Below are 20,736 nucleotides of genomic sequence, written 5' to 3'. Positions count from 1 at the left end.
TAGAAGTTGATTAATCTTTGCATAGACAGAAAATAGTTTTAGAAAACAGGTTTGTCTGTGTGAAGTAGACTCACTCATTCTGTGCCGCTGCTGTCGGGTTAGGGAGCATGATTAATTGCACTAATTTTGTGTTAGTTTCTTTATAATGAACCATGGTAAATTAACATGTTTAATTGACTGTTCTAATATACACATTAATTAATGTATCTTAAAAAAGTCTCTTTCTCTTGCACTTCCAGGAGAGTATGTTGTCATGAAAACACATTTCCACCTCAAAAGGAAGATCGGTTACTTTGTCATCCAAACATATTTGCCGTGCATCATGACCGTGATCCTGTCCCAGGTGTCCTTCTGGCTGAACAGGGAATCTGTCCCCGCCAGAACTGTGTTTGGTGAGTGTCCTAATTGATCTTTAAGTTAAGCAATCAATGAGCTGTTAGTGTCACTCTGCAGCAACCCAACATCTTCAAATCGAGCGAGCTGTTGTACTGTCTAGGTATCTGCTTTCTAAAGCAGCATCCTAACTGAAATGCAATCTTATAAATGATTGATCTGGAATAATCTAGCTAGGCAGCAACCCCATGCACCACACAAACAGGGTTCCTCATGGGACATACACTGTACAAACAAGACCAGAGAGTTTGATGTTAGCATGTTGCAAAGACACAATACTCTGAGCAATAAAATATATATAAATTTACATAAAAATGCTCATCCATTGTCATTTAACTCATTACAGTGAATTCTGGGTTTGCCTTCTTAGCAAAGTATGCCTGTGATGCTGCCTTAGAATTTGGCCAAAACATATCTTTGTAGTTATGCAAAGTACAGTATCCCTTTAGTTTAGGCAGTAATCCTCACTATTAACTAGTTGTTTATTAGCATGCATATTACTAGCATATTGGCTGTTTATTAGTACTTAAAAAGCACATATTAATGTCTTATTCTGCACGAGCATATTTTAGACCATAAATGACCTTACTAATTATTAAGAAGAGTTTATTGATGCAAAAGTTGTAGTTAATAGTGAGAACTGGTCCCCAAACTAAGGTGTGACCCAAAGGATAAGCTGGAATGTCAAGCATAATTGTTAAAGGCGTGAAGCAAAGCCACTATTTGTATTTGGGTCTGAATCTGCAGCAATGGCAAAATTATTTAATAATAATTCATAATTAGTTTTGTTTGTTTTTTATTATAAAATATTTGCAAAAGGTAATTTGTGTGTGGGATAGACATGTCCCCACCACTTTTTGAAAGCCACTGAGAAAAATAAGTTGAACCCATGTCCAACAAACAGACAAGCTCCAAACCCTCATTTACTCATAATTTAATGCATACATGTTACACAAAACAAATTAGCTCCAGACTTGTTCAGTGGTCGAGGGATTTGCCAGTTTAAACAGATTCGATGACAGCTGCTGTACTGTACAACTGCGTGAATTGACACTGAGGATGTCCTAATATGTACACCTTAACAAATGAGGCTTCTATTTGTATATCTCTATGCTTCTAGCCAACATTTCAGCACAGCCCTTGTAGGAAATCAGTGTGAAATGTTTCTGGTTGCCAGGACAAACTCACACACTACAGAACAAGGCTTTTTGCTCATATTCACTCACAGAGTTTACATTCGTTCACTTTACACAAAATTATTGTGCTGTCCCCTGCCTCACCTGCTATCCAGCAAGCACAAGGAGTGACTTAATTTACTGCATGTTCGTTTATGAATTTGTTATTTGTTTAGAAGTCATCATCCATGCCTTTCCGATTAAGATATTCAGCTTCAGGCACATCCTAAAAATCCTTTGTACGATATCTAGGTCGGCAAATTTTGGAAAGGAACACGATTTGGGGATCTTGCTCAAATTTAGCAAACATCGACATTTTACGTTTCTTATTTGGTCTTAAAAAGTCATCCATTTTCTGTTACAGCTTAGTTAAATCCTCAAGTTTTCTTCAATACTTTATTAAAAGGCTGCATGCATTGATTGTTAGTGCTTTTTAGGAGAAGCATGCAAACTGGAAAATCATAAATCCTTAATTTGACAGCGAGCACTACAGTATTCAAATTTTTTAACTGTGCCAGGAGGATTCTGTGTGTCTGTGTAATGTATTATGTAACACATATCAGAGAGGAGAGATTTTGTTTTTTTCTGTCAGCTTGTCGGGTTACCCTTGAATTAAGTCTCCTGACTGGGCACTTTGGATTCACAAGCGTTTGCATCGCAGACAAATGTTAAAAGATGCATCTGAGAGCTGTCTCTGCCTTAGTTCTTGCTGGGTAGCTTGACTGTAACCTTGCAAAACTATATTCATATTCTCAATTTTGTGAACTTGTATTTCACAAATGCACTCTGATTGAAACATGACTGAGGGGCCTAGGATGTGATTTTTCTTTCTTCTTGGGGAAAAAAAAGAGTGCCTTGTTGGCAAAGGCTATTTACAATAGCTTTGCCCTCAATTGTCTGGTTGATTGGCCCGAGTTTGAACCCGTTTTTTTTTTTTTTTTTCACATCACATATCATTATTCTATTTAAAATATCAATAACTACCAACTGATTTTGCACTACTGACAGAAATTAAGAAATTATTGTCATTGTCACCAAGTTTTATCATCATCTATATCAGTGGTTCCCAACCACGTTCCTGGAGGCCCCCCAACACTGCATATTTTGCATCTTTCCTTTGTCTGACACCCATTTCAGGTCTTGGAGTCTCTACTAATGAGCTGATTATCTGAATAAGGTGTGTTTGATTAAGGAGACAAGGAAAACATGCAGTGTTGGGGGGCCTCCTGGAACGTGGTTGGGAACCACTGATGTAAGATTCAAATTTTTTAAAGATCAAACAATACAATTAATCTATAAATGTTACTTTAACAGCTGAGAGAAATAGCTTAAGGCTGATGATAAACAGACCAAATTTTTGAGCAACTTTTCCGGACAACTTTTTTTGAGCGATTGTTTGGGCACTTTTCCACTGAGAATGGGTAACAAATTTCTATCTGGACTAATATGTCGTGGGCCCTGTGCCTCACCTCAACATTGCTCAAAAAGTTACCCCGTGTATCATCAGCCTAACAGATTTCATAGTTCATATAGTTTCACAGTGGTTTTTCTTTTCATAAAAAAAGTGATGGAACACAAGCATATTGGAAAGGTCTCAGTCGTTTCGTCTTACATGAAACAAGGAACAAGTGTTTCCCTCCCCAAAGCAACACCATCAGTTGTTGCATGTTTAGTAGGAACTCGGGACATCTACATTAAAGGGGACATAGCACACAGTTTCACCCAATCTCATGTTAATCTTGAGTAACTATAGAGTAGTACTGCATCCTTCATATCTCCAAAGAGTATTTAGTTTTATCAGATTTATTAAAGAAAGATACAGCTTTACGATCTGATGATGATGTGCAAATCTAGCGTCGATCTGAGCCTTGTTTATAAAACATTTGTCACAGTAAATGATAGGAACAAACAAACACACTTGCGAAACTCCGTTGCTGCCCCGGAAAAACAAACTGCATCTACATATCACTGGCTTCTTTGGGAAGCTAAACAAGGTTATCTTTCCCTGAAACCAAAAACACAATTCTCTGGAGGCATTCTTCTCGATTAAGTCCTGTGCAGCGCTGACGATGACATTGACGGGCTGCTCTTGCTCTCGCTCTGGTCGATATGTATTCTCTTCCGGGAGAAATGCCCAAACAAGGAATTCCTCCCTTCATGACATCATGAAGAGCCATGCTCACAAAAAAACTTCCCAAAACTTATACGAACCCAGAAATGAAGTGACATATGACCCATACTCAGAATTCATGCTCTGCATTTAACCCATCCAAAGTGCACACAGACAGCAGTGAACACACACACACACCGTGAACACACACCCGGAGCAGTGGGCAGCCATTTATGCTGCAGCGCCCAGGGAGCAGTTGGGGGTTTGGTGTCTTGCTCAAGGGCACCTCAGTCGTGGTATTGAGGGTGGAGAGAGCGCTGGACATTCACTCCCCCCACCTACAATCCCTGCCGGCCCGAGACTCAAACCCACAACCTTTGGATTACGAGTCCGACTCTCTAACCATTAGGCCACGACTTCCCCGGAGTGTATATGGCACAGAAATACTCTGTCACACGTCCAAATCGTTTTTTGAAACTTTGGTCATGTTAAGCATGAGAATCCAACTCGTTAACAGGGTAAATAACTCAGAATGTATGAAATAGCATTAGACCCCCTCCCCCTTTACGTGTAACTAGGGCCTCACCACAAGACATGGCAGTGAACTGGATCCAGATTGTGCTCTTTGCACTATGACACAAATAGCTGCGGCTTAAAGCCTCCTAATAGAGGGGGCTATTGCATTCTAAATGGTCTTTGTCATTTCTGATGAAGGACCAGAACTAATCAGAGAGCCCCACCAGCAGAAGATGCTTGAAGCAAAGTGATCTTAGTGACAGAAACTTGTTCTGCACCCAAAGAAGAATGGGCCACGCTAATCTCCACATAGGGCGTGAATGTATTTTCTCTTGACGGTTTATATGTGAGACTACTGGCACTTTGTCAGTCCTGACGACAACATGACAGTCTCGAATGTCTGATAGGAAATAGCTCAAAGCTTGAATGTCCAACATCATCACACGCGAGATCATCAAACTCCGCAGGCTGGGCGACCTTAGGCATCTGTCGTAATCATCTTCTGTGACAGATTCTACTCAAAGGAGCACCCAAAGTCAAAAAATGGAGTTGTTTCTGAGGTAACAGTGTCATCTATTTGAGCGTTGAGAATGCCAACAGGGACCAAAACCTCAACTTTCGACGACCCACCACTGAAACAGTCTCATATTATGCAGGTCCATCGGTATCACCACTGCTATGAAACCCATAAGTCTCCATACAGACTTACAGGAATGTCTTGCTTTGCTCTGAATCAATTCAAAAAGGCAAAATGACTGGACTCAGTCAGTAGACAGTAGCTATGTTTCCATCACCCTGTTTTTATGCGCATTTTGAAGTACCGCATCAGAAACAAGTGATGGAAATGCCAAATTTCGAATAAACATCCCTTAATTCGCAAAATAGTTTTTACAGTCGCTTGAGGTGGTTTTTGACTTGTGCAAAAAAGGGTTAATGCGAATAATGGGAGATGGAAACGCATTTGCCAAGTAGATTCCTCCATGTGCATCAAAAAAGTCATGTGACTTTGCAGTATGGGACGGCAAAACCAGACTAACCAGGGGACCGATCTCGTTCCACAGCATCTGAAATGTTTTGGTCGTTCTGAAATTCTTGAGCAAAGTCTGTCATTAAAGTATTTCTGTATAATTGCCTCACAGAGCTGTTACATGACTGCAGGCATCCACCTCCAAAAGCAATGACAACATTTATTGTGTTTTGTCTGTTCACTCTGAGGCACAAGTCATTTATTAAATATGAAAATTATTATATTCAGTGGCTTTATTCAGAAAGTGACGATTCTGTTCTCTTTGACTCATTGGATATAAACAGTGCTTATTCGCAACTGTTATATGCGATATTTAAATTTTGTGCATAAATTAAACTCACAACTTTGGATAGAAACCCTTCTAATCCCTCCTTCAGTTCCACACCCAAGAATACAAAACACTCTTCTGAAGACATATTCTTAGACCCGACCTCTGTAGGTGATCGAGAACAGTATTCCAAAATTTCCCAAATTCTCCAAATACTCCCAATTCTCAGACTGTGCTAAAATCAGCTAGTCCTCGAGGTAATTAGAAACACATATGAGCAGTGCAGTGTCCATGTACTTTGTGAAGACACAAGGTGATAAGGCCAGGCCTAATGGAAGAACTGGAACTGGTGAACTTCGTCCCCAAATGCAAATCCCAGTATCATGCACAAACCACCACAGAGCAGACAGAGCAGAATCAGCCATGGAGCAATTTACTTCACGAGCCAAATTTTGATAGCCTGAAGCAACAAATCAGTCCGTGCATCCTGAACACTCGGAAGAGCGTCATTTGCCCACTGCCAAACTCCTCAGATTACCAAACGAAAGTAGATAGACAGAGTCATTGTGACGGGCCAAGCTTTCTCCATTCTCAAAAAGAAACAGCATTGTGTTCCACTTTAAAGGAGCATAAACTCCACTTAAAGTGAGTTGCTGAAACACAATAAAACTCTGAAGATAGCATGGGCAGATAAACTGTTTTCCTGAAGAAAAGAGATCTGAGAAATGATGGTGCGGGTGCGTTATTTTGAGGCACTGGTAGCGCATTAATGCCATCAGCTAATGAACTAGGATAAAAATCTCATTGGGCTTCAGACAGTCGTCACACCTGAAGGGTATTCCCATAATGTCAGCTTTATAGTGCATCATCTTGAGGAATGTTATCTGTCATTTGTCTCTTTTTGGTAAAGAAACAACATCTTGATTCATGAAACTGAACTACATCTCGCATGAGCAATCTTGACAAGTGTTAGGACACAAGCACTTAAGACCTGAATAAATACAGAGAGCATAAATATTAGGGACAATATTATCTGAACATTATCGGAATCGGCTGAGAAAGGCATAAAATGTAAACATCAAATTGTACCCTCAATGTACCCTCATTATAAAAAGAACTTTATTAAAGTTTTAGTTCTAACCAGGCCCGTAGCCAGCTATGAGGTCACCGGAGGTCTGGACGTCGGTAGATTTTTCATGTTCAAAAATAAAATGTTCTCCTTTGTTCTCCTAATATGAATGTCTGCATGACATGTATAATTCAGTTCAGACAGTTTGCAAGAATGTTTAGCGTCCGTGGTATGAATATGATCACTGCGAGACGCTGGCGGAGTGAACAAAGCTTGAGAGAGAGTTGTGAGTAAGGGTGCGGGCGTTGCCAGATCCAGCTTTTATAAGCATTTTTCAACTTGTCTTTTTCACTTAATTTGACACTTTAGAAAGTTAATCATGTAGGACATTGGTGTTTAGGGGCAGCGATATCTTTATCTTATCTTAATTGTAAAAGATATTAAATAATTTTGGCTTATTGTTATATATGTTTTTGTTTTTTGTTTGTTTTAATAGCAATATCTGGCAACGCCGGCACTTAAACTGACAGTAATAAAAACAAAGCCCATGGACAGGTTATTGCATTCGGTAAGGGAAACGCAAAAAAAAATATCATGATATTATCTTTCAGAAACGTTATCAACTCTGTCAAAAACAGTAGTATGTAACACAAGTACACAGATCTGTAGAACAAGCAGGTTACAGAATGAAATGAAATACACAAACACTAGCCATGAAGAAGTCTATGCTGTGTCCTTCACTATAGTTGTTCAATTTTCACAAATCATGCTAAAAACATTTATAAGTGCACTAGACAATGTTATCAGCTGCAATGGTTATTAATAAAAACTATAACAGTAATAAGTATTGTTGCATGAATAATAAACAGCTGATAAAATTATCCACCCCTGACTACTAAAGTATTAACAAATTTTGATGCAATAGGGTATGATTTAAAAATGATCATCTCTCCAAAACAGAGAAAACATCTTTAACAAACATCTACACGTCTGTCTCTTTTAAAGTGTTTATAGAGTATACAATGAGTTGTATTTGTAGTGGTTGTTATAGCAACTCCCCCACCCCACCCCACCCACCCACCCACACACACACACACACACACACAAACACACACACACACACACACACACACACACACACAAACACATACCCGGACCTCACTGATTTTCAAAGCCTGGCTACGGCCATTGTCCTAACAAGTACGTTTTTGATCAAAACTATCCAGAAGTTAAAGTAATGTGTTTATCTCTATGTGCAATCTCTGCACAGGAGAGACTTGGTTTTGTTTCCAAAATGATCAGCAAAAAATCAGTTTCATGCATTCTTAATAAACAGTAATCTTTCTGCAGTTTTGGAAGTCAGATTAAATGAAACCTTTTAAAAACTAAGTTAAATAAAATGTTGTCCTCACAAATTGGCGCTGAAAGCTTAAACTATTTAAACTATTTTCTGTACTTTTTTTTCTGTACATGCTTGATTGATGGGAAAACTTACCCAAAGGGTACAGTTCCAACAACATTTGCTAAACCTTAGGTATCACTTTCTTTTTAGATAGAACACAAAAGATATGTAGAATGATGTCCAAGAAGCTCCTTTTCTTTCTAATAGAGTAAATGATGACCACAACTGTCTTGTCCACTTCCAGTAGCTTGGACCTTTCTGCTAAATAAGTCATTTTGTATTCTATGGAAAGTCAGTTTTGGGACAGCATAAGGGTGAGTAGATAATGAGTGCATTTTCATTGTTTTTGGTGAGTTATCCCTTTAAAAGACAATGGTGTAAATCTCTATGATAGCACAAAACATTGATAAACGGCCCTGCAGTTCCATAACTTGATATATAACAAGGCATAATGCCGATAGTGTGGTTTATGTGGGTGTGAAGAAGTCAGTAATGTCACAATAATATGATGTTAAAGGAAAATGATGACCAGTATTATGGGTCCATAAGAGGAACTACCTGTATATCACAGAAGCAGCAGCACAAGGCTGAACATAATGTGCTGAAGGTATTACTCTGGAGACCTGGGGGTTTTAAAGCAAATTAAACCAGAGAAAAGGTTCATATTGCTGCTGGAAAGGTCTCAAGACCAGGATAACATTGTTGAGACATGAGAGAGAACGAGAAATGGCTAAATAGCTCAAGACAGCCGGAACTGAAATTACACCAAAACAAAGCTGCTGAAAAGGCCTTTTTAAAAAGTAGTCTTGAAATCCCATAAATGTAACATCATCTTCTCCAAGGTTTTTTTTTTGTTTTTTTGTTTTTTCATTAGCATCACCAAACAGAAAAGCAAAAATAATTATTTATTAAGAAAAAATAACTTCATTGGCATTTTATTGCTATATTACGTGCTTGCCAAAAAGAAAATGAGCTCTTCTTTTTTCTCCATCATTTATAGTCTCCACAGGCTTTCTTTCCCTAACAACATTACTGAACACCTTTGAGAGTTAATTTCATTTTTGTTGCAATATCATCATTCATTGTTCCTTAATTTGGTTCCTATCCTGTTGGGTGTGTCAAGAAAAAATGTTGTGAAAAGATACGGATCATCTTAACAAATGTTCAGTATTTAAACAAGAGGAGTGGAAATTTTTAATAACCATGCTTACTAAACTAATTAGAGCTTTACCATTGGGTGTATCTTTACAGCATGTTTCACATGGACACTTTTGCCAAAATCTGCCCCAAATATTTAGCTATTTTTATTGAATAGTACTGAAGTACCAAAGATACCTTTTAACATGTTTGTCACATGAAAGCAAACAGCAATTTGGGGTTACTTTTCTGGCATTACTTTTGTAGCTTAAGAACAGATAATAAACATTGTTAATGATGTGATGAGAATCAGTGTTTGCCAAAAGGATAAGTCTGACTTCAGGATGAAGGTTTAGGCACGTATTAGGCAGAAGAGATAGCAGTAATAAAATATGCACTCTAATTTCAACAGGACACATAATTCATACTAACGAATGTTTGCCAGCCGCCACTGCTCACATTGAAAATGTGTTCTAAAATTTAAAGAAACACTGTTTAGAGCACAGAGTACATTGTCTACAGCAGATCTTGCTTCATTACAGGAGCTCTCTTTGAGGAAACATGGCCACAAAACAGAAAAAGCTCTCAGCAGTTCTTTGTACTTCAAGTAGGTCGGCATAAATTATCTCTGAACTGAATTGGTGACAGAGTATGCTAATTAATTATTAGAACATCTATGGAACAGCAGAAATGAACACTCAGGATACTGAGGATAGAAATTGGGTGGCTGTGGAGGCCATTGCTCTAATAGAAGCATATACTGTATTTAATTTCAGTTATTCTTTTGGAAGGCTCTTATTGATGAGGTAAGATTCACTAAAATCAACATTTGCATTTTAATATAGGCTAGTGTTCATCTGTAGGACATCCTCGTCCTTGTCATTGTTGAATTAATGTAGCATTCTAATACAACATTTACAGTCATTTTAGCTTTGAATGAATCTTAAATGTAGATATGTGCTGTCAGCTACATAAATTACATTATTTTTAACATATGGATAGAGTAAGGACTAAAGCAAATATACAGTAGCTATTGGAAACATTGTTCTTTCATACTAATATCCATTTTAGACAGTGCACACCTGAAATATTCTTAAATATCAGGAGATATTAACTCAGATATGTAATCAGCCAATCACATGGCAGCAACGCAATGCATATAGGCATGTAAACATGGTCAAGATTTTCTGCTGAAGTTGAAACCAAGCATCAGAATTGTGTAAAAGGTGATTTAAGTGATTGTAAATGCACAACCACTTCTAGGGTTTACAGAGAATGGTCCAAACAAGAGAAAATATCCAGTGAATTGCAGTTCTGTGGGACAAGATGACTTGTTGCCAGAGGCCGCAATATGTTTTCCCATTGGAAAAAGGTGGCCTGCTTTGATGAGTCTCGATTTCTGCTGCATCGTTTGGATGTTAGGGTCAGAATTTGGTGTAAACAACACAAAAGCATGGATCCGTCCTGGCTTGTATCAACAGTTCAGGTTGATCTCAGTCCAGTAGAGCACTTTTGGGACGTGGAGGAACACGAGATTCACATCATGGACGTGCAGCCGACAAATCTGCAGCAACTGCGTGATGCTGTCATATAAACAACATAGGCTCATTGGAAACCCACATGGAAAGAACCTATATGAGGATATATGCGCATATATGAAACCTATATGCAGTATATATGCACATATATGATAACATATATGCTGCATATATGCGTATATATGCCACATATAGGCAAAATTGAGGTGCATATATGTGCATATAAAGGCCATATAGGTCTCCTGTATTGCTTCTTTATATCCACATATAAGCCCTATATGTACATGTAAATGTAAATTTCAACATTTTGGGCTTTTATTTATGTTGTCTAGCAGCTATAGATTTTAATAATTTTACTAATATATAGGTAAACATATAGGTGCATATATGCACACATATATACATGCATATATGTACCTATATTATAGGAAAACGGCCAATTTTATGTATGTCACATATATTAAAAACATATATCAAAACCTATATTAAAACATATATGTTTATATAGGTTATTTCCGTGTGGGAATACATGCCTCTACCTACATTTCTGCGAAACTCAAAAAACGTACCAATACACACACGAATCGCTGTAGTTTCCAGTTGAAATGAACACTAGAGGCAGTAAAACTCCCACAACTTGTATTCCTTTTAACACAAAGTATGATTTGCAGGTCCACAGTTTTGATTAATAAAGCCTAGTTTCCACATAATTACTTGAGGAATGTTATGTAAAACAATTTTAAAATGCTGCGAGATTTGAAAACTGATACTTTTGAACATTGTCCTCACATATACAGCTTCAAATGCATGAGTTTTCCAACTCTGTAGGTTTGCTCGGTAGCTCACTCGATACAGCGTTGCACTTGAGAGATGAAGAGCTCTGGTACAAGCCTCTTGAAATTACGGTTCGACCAAACAGCTCAAATCTGTATAAGGAAGTTAAAATAGCACGGTTGCATCAACAAATCCATTTTTATACCATTGCATTTGTTAACAATATTGGGTAGGTTTAGGGTTGGCTTTGGTATAGGGGCTATTTCCAACACGATAGAGCATTAACTTTTAGCAACACTCATACTTGAATTATGAACCAACGCAATACGTACCTGAAGCAACGTAATCCAAACACAGCAATACGTGCATATATCAACATCAAAAAGTGCCAGGGTCACATATTGAATCCGCAACTCACCGGACGTTTCACTTTGAAACTACGATGAAATGTACAGTAAGGTACATAATAACGGTCCTGCAGAAATGTATTTAGAGCCACGTATTTCGAATGAGCCTGGTTTGCATATAAATATGAACCCAAATCTCTGAGGAATGTTTTCGTTACCTTGTTGAATCTATGCCATAAGGAGTTAAGTCAGTTCTGAGGACAAAAGTGGCCCAACACTATTAAACACTATTTTGTTTTCTGGCAGATTGATTAAAACCTGACATATAGTTGTTTAATCCAAGTGATTTTCTTATGCTTTGTCCACTGCAGGAGTGACCACTGTCCTTACCATGACCACCCTGAGTATCAGCGCAAGAAACTCTCTGCCCAAAGTGGCCTATGCCACAGCTATGGACTGGTTCATCGCCGTTTGCTATGCCTTTGTCTTCTCGGCTCTCATTGAGTTTGCCACTGTAAACTACTTCACCAAGAGGGGTTACGCCTGGGATGGGAAAAGTGTGGTGCCAGAAAAGGTAAAGCCATTTCAGTTTTCAAATAAAAGAGAAAAAAAAATGTTTTAGTCATAGATCAATTAAGGATTTGTTCATAAAAATGAAAATTGTCAATTTTCTCACTCTCATGATATTTTTAAGTTACAGTTTTCCATACACTGAAAGTGTATTGTGTTTATTATTATTATTATTATTAATTATAATATTATATTAGGAAAATTACTTAAAATAACTTAATACAGTTTATCATAATAATAAGAAACTTTTGCATAATTATGACTCTGTATTTCATAATAATGGGAAACTTTATCATAATTACAATTAAATGTTGTGAAATATAGAGACAATTATTATGAATTATATATTATTATGATCTAACATCTCATCATAATGACTATGAATTGTAATGACTTACTATATAGTAATAATGATAAACTTTACCATAATTTTGACTCAGTATCTCATACAAGATTTCTCACAATTGTGAGTTAATGTAATAATATATATATATTCTTTTTTTTTTTTTTTTTTTTTTAAATACTGTATATAGCAAAGTATATCATAATTTAGTATCTTGTAAAAATTGGAAGTTTTCACATAATGATAAAATTTCTCATAATGACTTAGTTTTTCGTAATGAGAAATTTTCTTCTAATAATTAATAATTATGCTAGCGACATCCACTGGTCAAAGCCGTATAAATGTGAGAAGGTCATGCACAATAGTTGTTTTCATTAAAATATAATCTATAATATCATTATAGCATTAAAGATATGTTATCTGTATATAGTCTTTTATTCATTTGTAGCACATTTAATGAAGAAATGAATCCATCTATCTATCTGTTTATTTGTATTTCTGATAAACTGTATGGTATGTTAAGGTAACCTTGAAATTAAGCTTTTAAAACTACTTTAGACTTTCTCAGAGTTTGTCTTAAAAGTAATTAATTACATCTTCAACAGAGTAATTAGATTACTGTACTAATTCCTGTCTTTAAAAAGTATTGCATTACGTATTATTTTTGTGAGTGCGGATCATGGTTTTATATAGAGTGTAACATGTTTAAACATTATAAATCCTTAAAAATCATATAAATCCAAAGAAGGGACAGTTTCCAGCAAATACTGACAAAAATGTTATCCGTTCTTCACAAAAAAATCACTGTGTGACTTCAGAAAACCTGGAATATAATGTATAACAATAGAGCGCTGCAGCTGTGACGTCAAAACCTGGAAAACATCCCAGGTTACATATATAACCATGGTTCCTCGAATGAACGAGACGCTGCGTCATAAATGCTAGGGGAACGTTTTCAGCGATACCATGCTCTGAATCATATGTGTAATCAGTCCAGTCGATGGGTGAGACATCACGGGCGGGTGACGTAATGACCAGGAAGCTTAAAAGCACGTGAGGTGCAACCAACGTTAGCTTCTAGGAATGAAGCAAGCTCTAGTAGGGATGCCGGAGGTATGGCCCTGAGACACAGCGTCCAGACCGGGTGCAACGTCAAGTCAAAGCCACTGAGAGGGCCTGCAGATCCCCAACTCTCTTAAGACATGACATCGCCAAAAGAAAAACAGTCTTTAATGTAAGAAGACGATCGGATATCTCCTCGATAGGCACAAAGGCAGGCCTACAGAGAGCTTCTAGCACCACAGCGAGGTCCCAAGGAGGGGAGATCGTACCTGAGGCCTCAGCCTCATCACTCCGTGGAGGAAATGTGTAACTGGAGGGTTCTTGCATACTGAAAGGCCACCAAGAGGGGCGTGGTAGGTCGCTATAGCCGCCACATAGACCTTCAGGGTGAAGTGGGTTAACCCTGCAGAGAAATGGGCCTGCAAAAACTCCAGCACTGTACCAATCAGGCAGTTAACTGAGTCAAGCTGGTGGTCTCCGCACCATGAAGTGAAGAGTCTCCACTTCAGGGCGTACAGTTTCCTCGTTGAGGGAGCTCTAGATTGGAGGATGGTCTCAACAACCTCGGTTGAGAGACCAGAAGCTATGAGTTGTGCCCCCTCAGGGGCAAACACTCACAGTTCCCACAACTCCGGGCAGGGATGAAAGATTGTGCCCTCCACCTGTGAGAGGAGATCCCTCCTGACGGGAATCTCCTATGGAGAGCCGTCAAGAAGAGAAATCAGGTCCAAGAACCATACTCAGGCCGGCCAGAGCGGGGCTACTAGCAATAGACAGACCCCGTCCCGGCGCACACCCTCTCTAGAACTCCCGGAAGCAGAGCGATCGGGGGAAAGGCGTACAGACAAAGCCTCAGCCAAGTCTGCACTATACCATCCAGCCCCAGTGGAGCTAGATGAGTCAGAGAGAACCAGAGGGGACAGTGTGATGTCTGACTGGTCGTAAACAGATCCACCTGAGCCTAGCCAGAAACTCTCCATATATGCTTCACCACCTTGGGGTGAAGCATCCATTCCCTGGGCCTCGGCCCCTGCCTCAACAGGATGTCTGCTCCCATATTGAGATGCCCAGGAATAGAAACTGCTCTCAGCGAGAGGAACTTGCCCTGGGACCACACAAGAATCTGGTGCACCAGCTTATACAAGGGGCACAAACACAGACCTCCCTGGTGGTTGATATAAAAGACCACAGCTGTGTTATCAGGGCGTACCAACACATGGTGATCTCTTAGGTCCGGAAGAAAGTGTTTCAGTGCTCGAAACACGGGCAGCATCTCCAGGCAGTTGATGTGCCACGTGAGATGGCTCCACAGACCGCGGGCAGGGTGGCCACTCATGACCGCTCCCCAACCGGTGAGGGACGCGTCCGTCGCTAGCGTTACGCAGTGACAAGGAGCTCCCAGCACCGGGCTCTGAGACAAGATCAGACCTTAATCATGCGAAGCAGGTTTCCCCTCGGGGAGAACCCCTTGGTCTTGAGCCACCACTGTAGGGTCTCATGTACAGCAGGCCAAAAGGTATCACGTTGGACGCAGCTGCCATCAGACCCAACAAAGACTGGCATCTGCTGCGTTTGAGTTAAAATCAACCAATCGTCGATGTACTTGAGTATGCGGATGCCCTGGAGTCGCGAGGAGCCAGAGCAGCATCCACACACTTCATGAAAGTACATGGTGAGAGAGCTAAGCCGAAGGGAAGATCCCGATATTGGTAAGCTTCGCCCCTGAAAGCAAACCTCAGGAACTTCCTGTGACTGGGAAGGATGATGGAAGTTAGCGTCTTTCAGATCAATCGTGACAAACCAGTCCACGGACCTGATCTGAGACATGACATGTTTGACAGTGAGCATTTTGAACTGCGGTTCAATAGAATTGGATGCAAACCCCCATCCTTCTTTGCTGTAGAACCCGGACTCCCTGTCGCGAGGAGGGCCTCCTTCCTCAAGAGAGTGTTCACTTCTTGTTCTAATACCAGAGCCTTCTCAGGGCCCACAAATGTGAGGAAAAAACCCCTTGAAAGGCGGCAGGCAGAGCGCCGAACTGAATGTGACAGCCTCTTTCTACAGTTTGTAGGACCCAACAAGATACATTTGGCAGTAGTTTCCACGCTGCTAAATAATTTACTAAGGGAACAAGTCTCTCGAGACTGGCCTCTGGTGTGCTTGGAGCTGCTAGCTCGGTGCCCTGAAACAGAGGACCAGCAGGAGACGGCCGAACTAGCTGCTCGAGAGACCCCCGAAGGGGTGGCAAGGCTTTCAGCTCTGCTATGTTCCCGGGCGGAAGATACTGAGAGAAGCACTCGCTGGAGACCGCTGCGCCCTGGAACACTGGCAGGGTTGATTACTATGGCAATGAGGCGGGGATGAATAAGCGGGCCGAGAATGGTTTCTTTAACGATCTCGACACCTCGGTGTGGAGATCAGGAAAAAATGGCAGGCTCCGGCATGGAGGTAGTGGCTTAGTACGCAGAAAGTGTTCATCGAGTTTTTCTGCGGTTCAACCTGTTTCTCGGTGGGTCAATGGATGTTTAACTTGGCTACCGCACGAGTAACTACCTCTAATAGCTTCTCATACTGGAGGGACTGAGGGGGAGAATCAGCCCGAGCCCGCTCCCCGGGGGGAAGAGACTGTAGAACGGGCTTCCAATCCCAGAGAGTGGGCAGTAGATCTGGCAGGTGAGGAAGAAGTAGGGAGGGACAGGCAGGGAGGAACACACAATCTGTAACGTGATCTGCTTTCACCTTTATGTCTTGTCTTTGCCTCGGCTATAGACATTCTGGAGCTTTATATGTTGCTGGACTTGTAACTTGACAAACATCAGTAAATAAGACTCACAGAACATAGATTGTGACTGACACACACACAGAGCTTTGCTGAATGACAGAAAGCTAACGCCGGTTGCATCTCACACGCTTTTAAGCTTCCTGGTCGTTATGTCACCTGCCCATGACGTCTCGCCCATCGATTAGACTGATTAAACATATGATTCAGAGCATGGTATCGCTGAAGGCGTTCCCCTAGTGTTTCCGATGCAACTCAAGTTCTTGAAGGGGAACTAATTTGCCATGGGTTCCCTCAGAATTTCCTATGGGATTTTTATAATGGGGTTTTTCAATTTATGAGCTAAATAAGGTCTGTGGTAAATATAATTTAACAACACTTGGATGTTTTTCTCTACACGATGATACACCCACACTGAAAACACTAATTTTTAAAGCAGTTTGTTTATTTTTAAGAGCTTATGTTTGTAATAAGCACCTGCATAAGATTGTGTGTGCAGTTTACATTATACAACAAAATGTCTAAGTATCAAGTTATGTTTACCACAGACCTTATTTCACTAATAAACTGAAAAAAACACCATTATAAAGCCCCACAGGAGGATCTTGAGGGGGAATTTAGGGAAATAAATATATGAAGCAGAATCTCAATGATGCTATAGTTAGGTATCAGCAATCCCCGCAATAGTAAGAGCTGATGACATATATCCTGTTGACCTCCTTTACAGCAAAAGAAGAAGAAAGAGTCATTGCTGAAAAAGAACAACACCTACACGGCCGCGACGGCGACGACATTTGCTCCGAACATTGCCAGAGACCCTGGTTTGGCAACTATTGCTAAAAGTGCCCCCCCTCCGCCAACCGAGCCCAAGGAAGAGCCAAAACCCAAAGCTCCCGAGGCCAAGAAGACCTTCAACAGCGTGAGCAAGATCGACAGGATCGCCAGAATAGCCTTCCCGCTGCTCTTCGGAACCTTTAACTTGGTGTATTGGGCAACTTACTTGAATAAAAAACCCAAATTACAGGGCGCCCTGCAACCACACTAATTCTATCTCCTCGGGCTTTCTTTTTTTTTTTCTTTTTTTTCTTTTCTTTCTTATGTTTCTAAAAGTGAAACGAAACAATTTGTTTCAATGATAGTCACGCTCCCACTTTCAAGTTTGTGTCGACATATGTAATATACTGTATCTTCCTATATGATAAAAAGAGGGACTGTATTATGTACAAACCACTGCACTGGAAGGAAACTCATACTATATAAAAAAACAGACACAGTATATCAGAACTGAGAAAATGCTGTGCTGCAAATGCACAGAATTATTCCTTAAAGAATAGTTAACCCAAAAAACAAAACAAAAAAAGATTATTTCATTAAATACTGTCCCTCGTGTTGTTCCAATCCTGTATGCTCTTGTTGAACACAAAAGGAGACACTTTGTTATAATGGCAGTTTAGTGACTTGTCAGCAACAACACGCATCGTAAAAGTAAAAGTAGTCCATGCAAATCACACACTTTATTCCAAGTCTTCTGATGTGTTTTTCACTTGAAGCTACCACATAGAAATATAGATGTTGTATGCAGTAATTTTATGGCGCTTTCATTGTCTTTTTTGTTTTTGGACATATGTGCTGATTGTGTTATTGTATGTGTAAACATTCTGAAGAATCTTCTACTTTTGTGTTTCAGCAGAAAAAACACAGACAGAAACAGCAGACAGGTTTAAAACAACATGAGGGTGAAATTACAACAACAAAAAAAAAAAAAAGGGGGTGAACTGTTCTTTTAAGATTCTTTTAACCTAAAATATGTTTTTGCATTACATTAGCAATGTACATGGAATAAGTTTGCATGGGTGAAGCTTTCTATACCCAGTTAACAGCTTGATTTAAACAGTCATGTGTTCCTCTGTTTTTTCTCTTTAGCCTGTGTTCTGGATCTTCTGTTATTTGACCTTATATTCTACTAGGATTCCATTAACAGCAATAAAACATGTCTCAGCGGGGGGAAAAAAACAATCCTTTACTCATGGATATAAAAAGCGTAGAGAAAAGATTAATGTGTATATCATAAAGCATACTATTTATTTTGTTTTCATGTAAATATTATAAAATCTTAGAGATGTCAATATTAATTTTGAGCTTTGCTAAATGTAACTACAAGGTACAAACTCAGTGCTCGACAGAGAGAGAGTGCATTGTTTCGATTTGCGCAGATCATCAAGGAAAGTCGGGTATATGAATATTTATTTGATTTTTATTTATGTTTTTCTGTAGATCTACTAGACAATAGTTTTGATTTACCTTTTGATGATTATGTGTGTGCTGATATACGTGAAAACTAGTATAAAGAGTTTTTAAGGAGGGACTAAAGTAGATACTTAGAAAGAATGTAAACGTCTGTCTTGGTGTCGGAATGCAGTTTTCTATTTAGCATTAAAATACTCTTTATTTATTTTGGTAGACACTTTTTGAAAGAGAAATTGTGGCGTGCTCACATGGGATATAAGAATGATGGCACTAGGGTTATCACTTCTGTGCTGCTACTCGCTAGCATCATATAAAGTGAACAAGTCAGAGCGAATCAAGAGTAGTGCCTTGTATATATTTGCAAGTTAAGAGGGTACTTAAGAAGGTGCTCTCCTTGTTTCTTTGAATTAGATATGGGCAACCTTTCAAAAACATCACTGAAGAAAGTATCAGCCACACTGCCTTTTGTCTCACATGCCATAGTGAACATATATCCCATTACAGACATGTTTGTCACTGCTCGTTAATGAAAACTAAAAGAAGACATGTCTAGCGATTAGCCATGTATGTGAATACACTGTTCTACATATAAATATGTCTTGTAGTGCTATATCAATGCCAAATTGTTTATGTTTGTGGCATGTCAGTTGCTCCTCAAGCACCTATTGAAAAGAAACCAAACTTATAAAGAGTATCCTCTCTATTTTTGGACTGAGAGAAAAAAAAAGTTATCTTAAATGAGGAACTTTGACATTATCATACTTTACTTTGATGTAGCAATATAGGTTAGTAAGGGCTTTTTTGTGACGGAAGTGATAAAAGGCACACCATTCTGATCAATTTGAGTTGCTCTTCTTGGTATGTTTATGAATGCCTGAAATAAGATGCTCTTATAAGTTGGCAGTAGTCTTCTGTTTTGTCGATTTGTTATACTTTGTGTTTAAAATGCACTTTTTTTCTTTTTCAAAATAATGAATGCATACACAACATTTTGAAACGGATGTTTTCGGGGTATGCCACTGGATCAGGAACTTTCTGTCGCATTATCTGGACTATGTGATGCAGATAAATGTCATGTTACGCCTCTTTATTTTATTCTTTGATCTTCACAAAGACGTTTTTGACGGTATCTAGAGTTTGCTGAGTTTGTGCCAGATTGAGCAACGACTGAAAGTTTACTCTGGGATATGTGTGTGAAACAGTATGCAAATGCACAGGCGTGGATTCCTTTGGAGCCAGACCTTTGTGAATGCGGTAAAAATTATGAGTTCATTGATGCTATATATATATATATATATATATATACACACACACACATTTGCCATGATGATACTTGCTCTAAAGATGAAACATTTTATTTGTACCAACCTCTTGTTATGCATTTTGCACATAATAGGCATATTTAATATTTATGTAGTCAGCTTTGTGCTATGCAAGGATAGCTCTGAACCATATTAATTAGCTTCTCTCTCACCCCTCCTCACTGTCGTTTCCAATTTATATTGTAAAAAGTCATTTACGAACTGTTCACCCTATTTATCTGTGGGACATTCTGAAAGCATGTAAGGACGCGTGGTTCAGATCTGGAATAATCCATTTTAAAGACAGGGTAATGTGGCAATAAAAAAAAAAAAAAGCTAGATTTAAAAGAATCTTTCAGTTAGTTTATTATATTATTTACACCTCAAATAATAGATATATTTAGATTGTTTTGTTGCATCTAATAATATATATTTTAATGACCTGTGCTATGGGTTAAAGACTTGTAATTTTACTTTATTTGTTTTATGGGAGATTATAGCATTTCATATGCATACCAGATTGTGAAAGTGGTTAAATTTTTTGATTTTGCAATGTACTCAAATAATCCAACACACACTGTAATTAAAAAAAAAACTAAATTTGTGCTTGGCAAAAGTTGAAGTAACTACTAACTCGAAGGATGAACATGTGCATAAACGCTCATAGACACAAACAGC

The 20,736-nt window shown here is 38.9% G+C and overlaps 1 protein-coding gene across 3 annotated transcripts in view; it reads left to right on the top strand.

Annotated features, from left to right (window-relative positions):
* The window catches only part of LOC306855653 (gamma-aminobutyric acid receptor subunit alpha-1-like), a 30,850-nt gene extending 12,590 nt beyond the window's left edge, over positions 1 to 18,260 (top strand). For 2 of the 3 annotated variants that reach the window (XM_079394446.1, XM_079394444.1), the window contains exons 8-10: positions 240 to 392; positions 12,128 to 12,330; positions 17,238 to 18,256. In XM_079394446.1, the coding sequence (XP_079250572.1) occupies positions 240 to 392; positions 12,128 to 12,330; positions 17,238 to 17,555 (674 nt within the window). In that variant the 3' untranslated portion in view covers positions 17,556 to 18,256. Of the gene's footprint in view, positions 1 to 239; positions 393 to 12,127; positions 12,331 to 17,237 lie in introns of all 3 variants that reach the window. The other variant, XM_079394445.1, reaches the window with a different exon arrangement.
* Positions 18,261 to 20,736: the final 2,476 nt, after the last annotated feature.

Source organism: Barbus barbus, assembly GCF_936440315.1.
Source record: "Barbus barbus genome assembly, chromosome: 36".
Taxonomy (NCBI): domain Eukaryota; kingdom Metazoa; phylum Chordata; class Actinopteri; order Cypriniformes; family Cyprinidae; genus Barbus; species Barbus barbus.
Note: the sequence above shows the minus strand (reverse complement) of the source record. Positions and strands in the feature narration are given on the sequence as shown.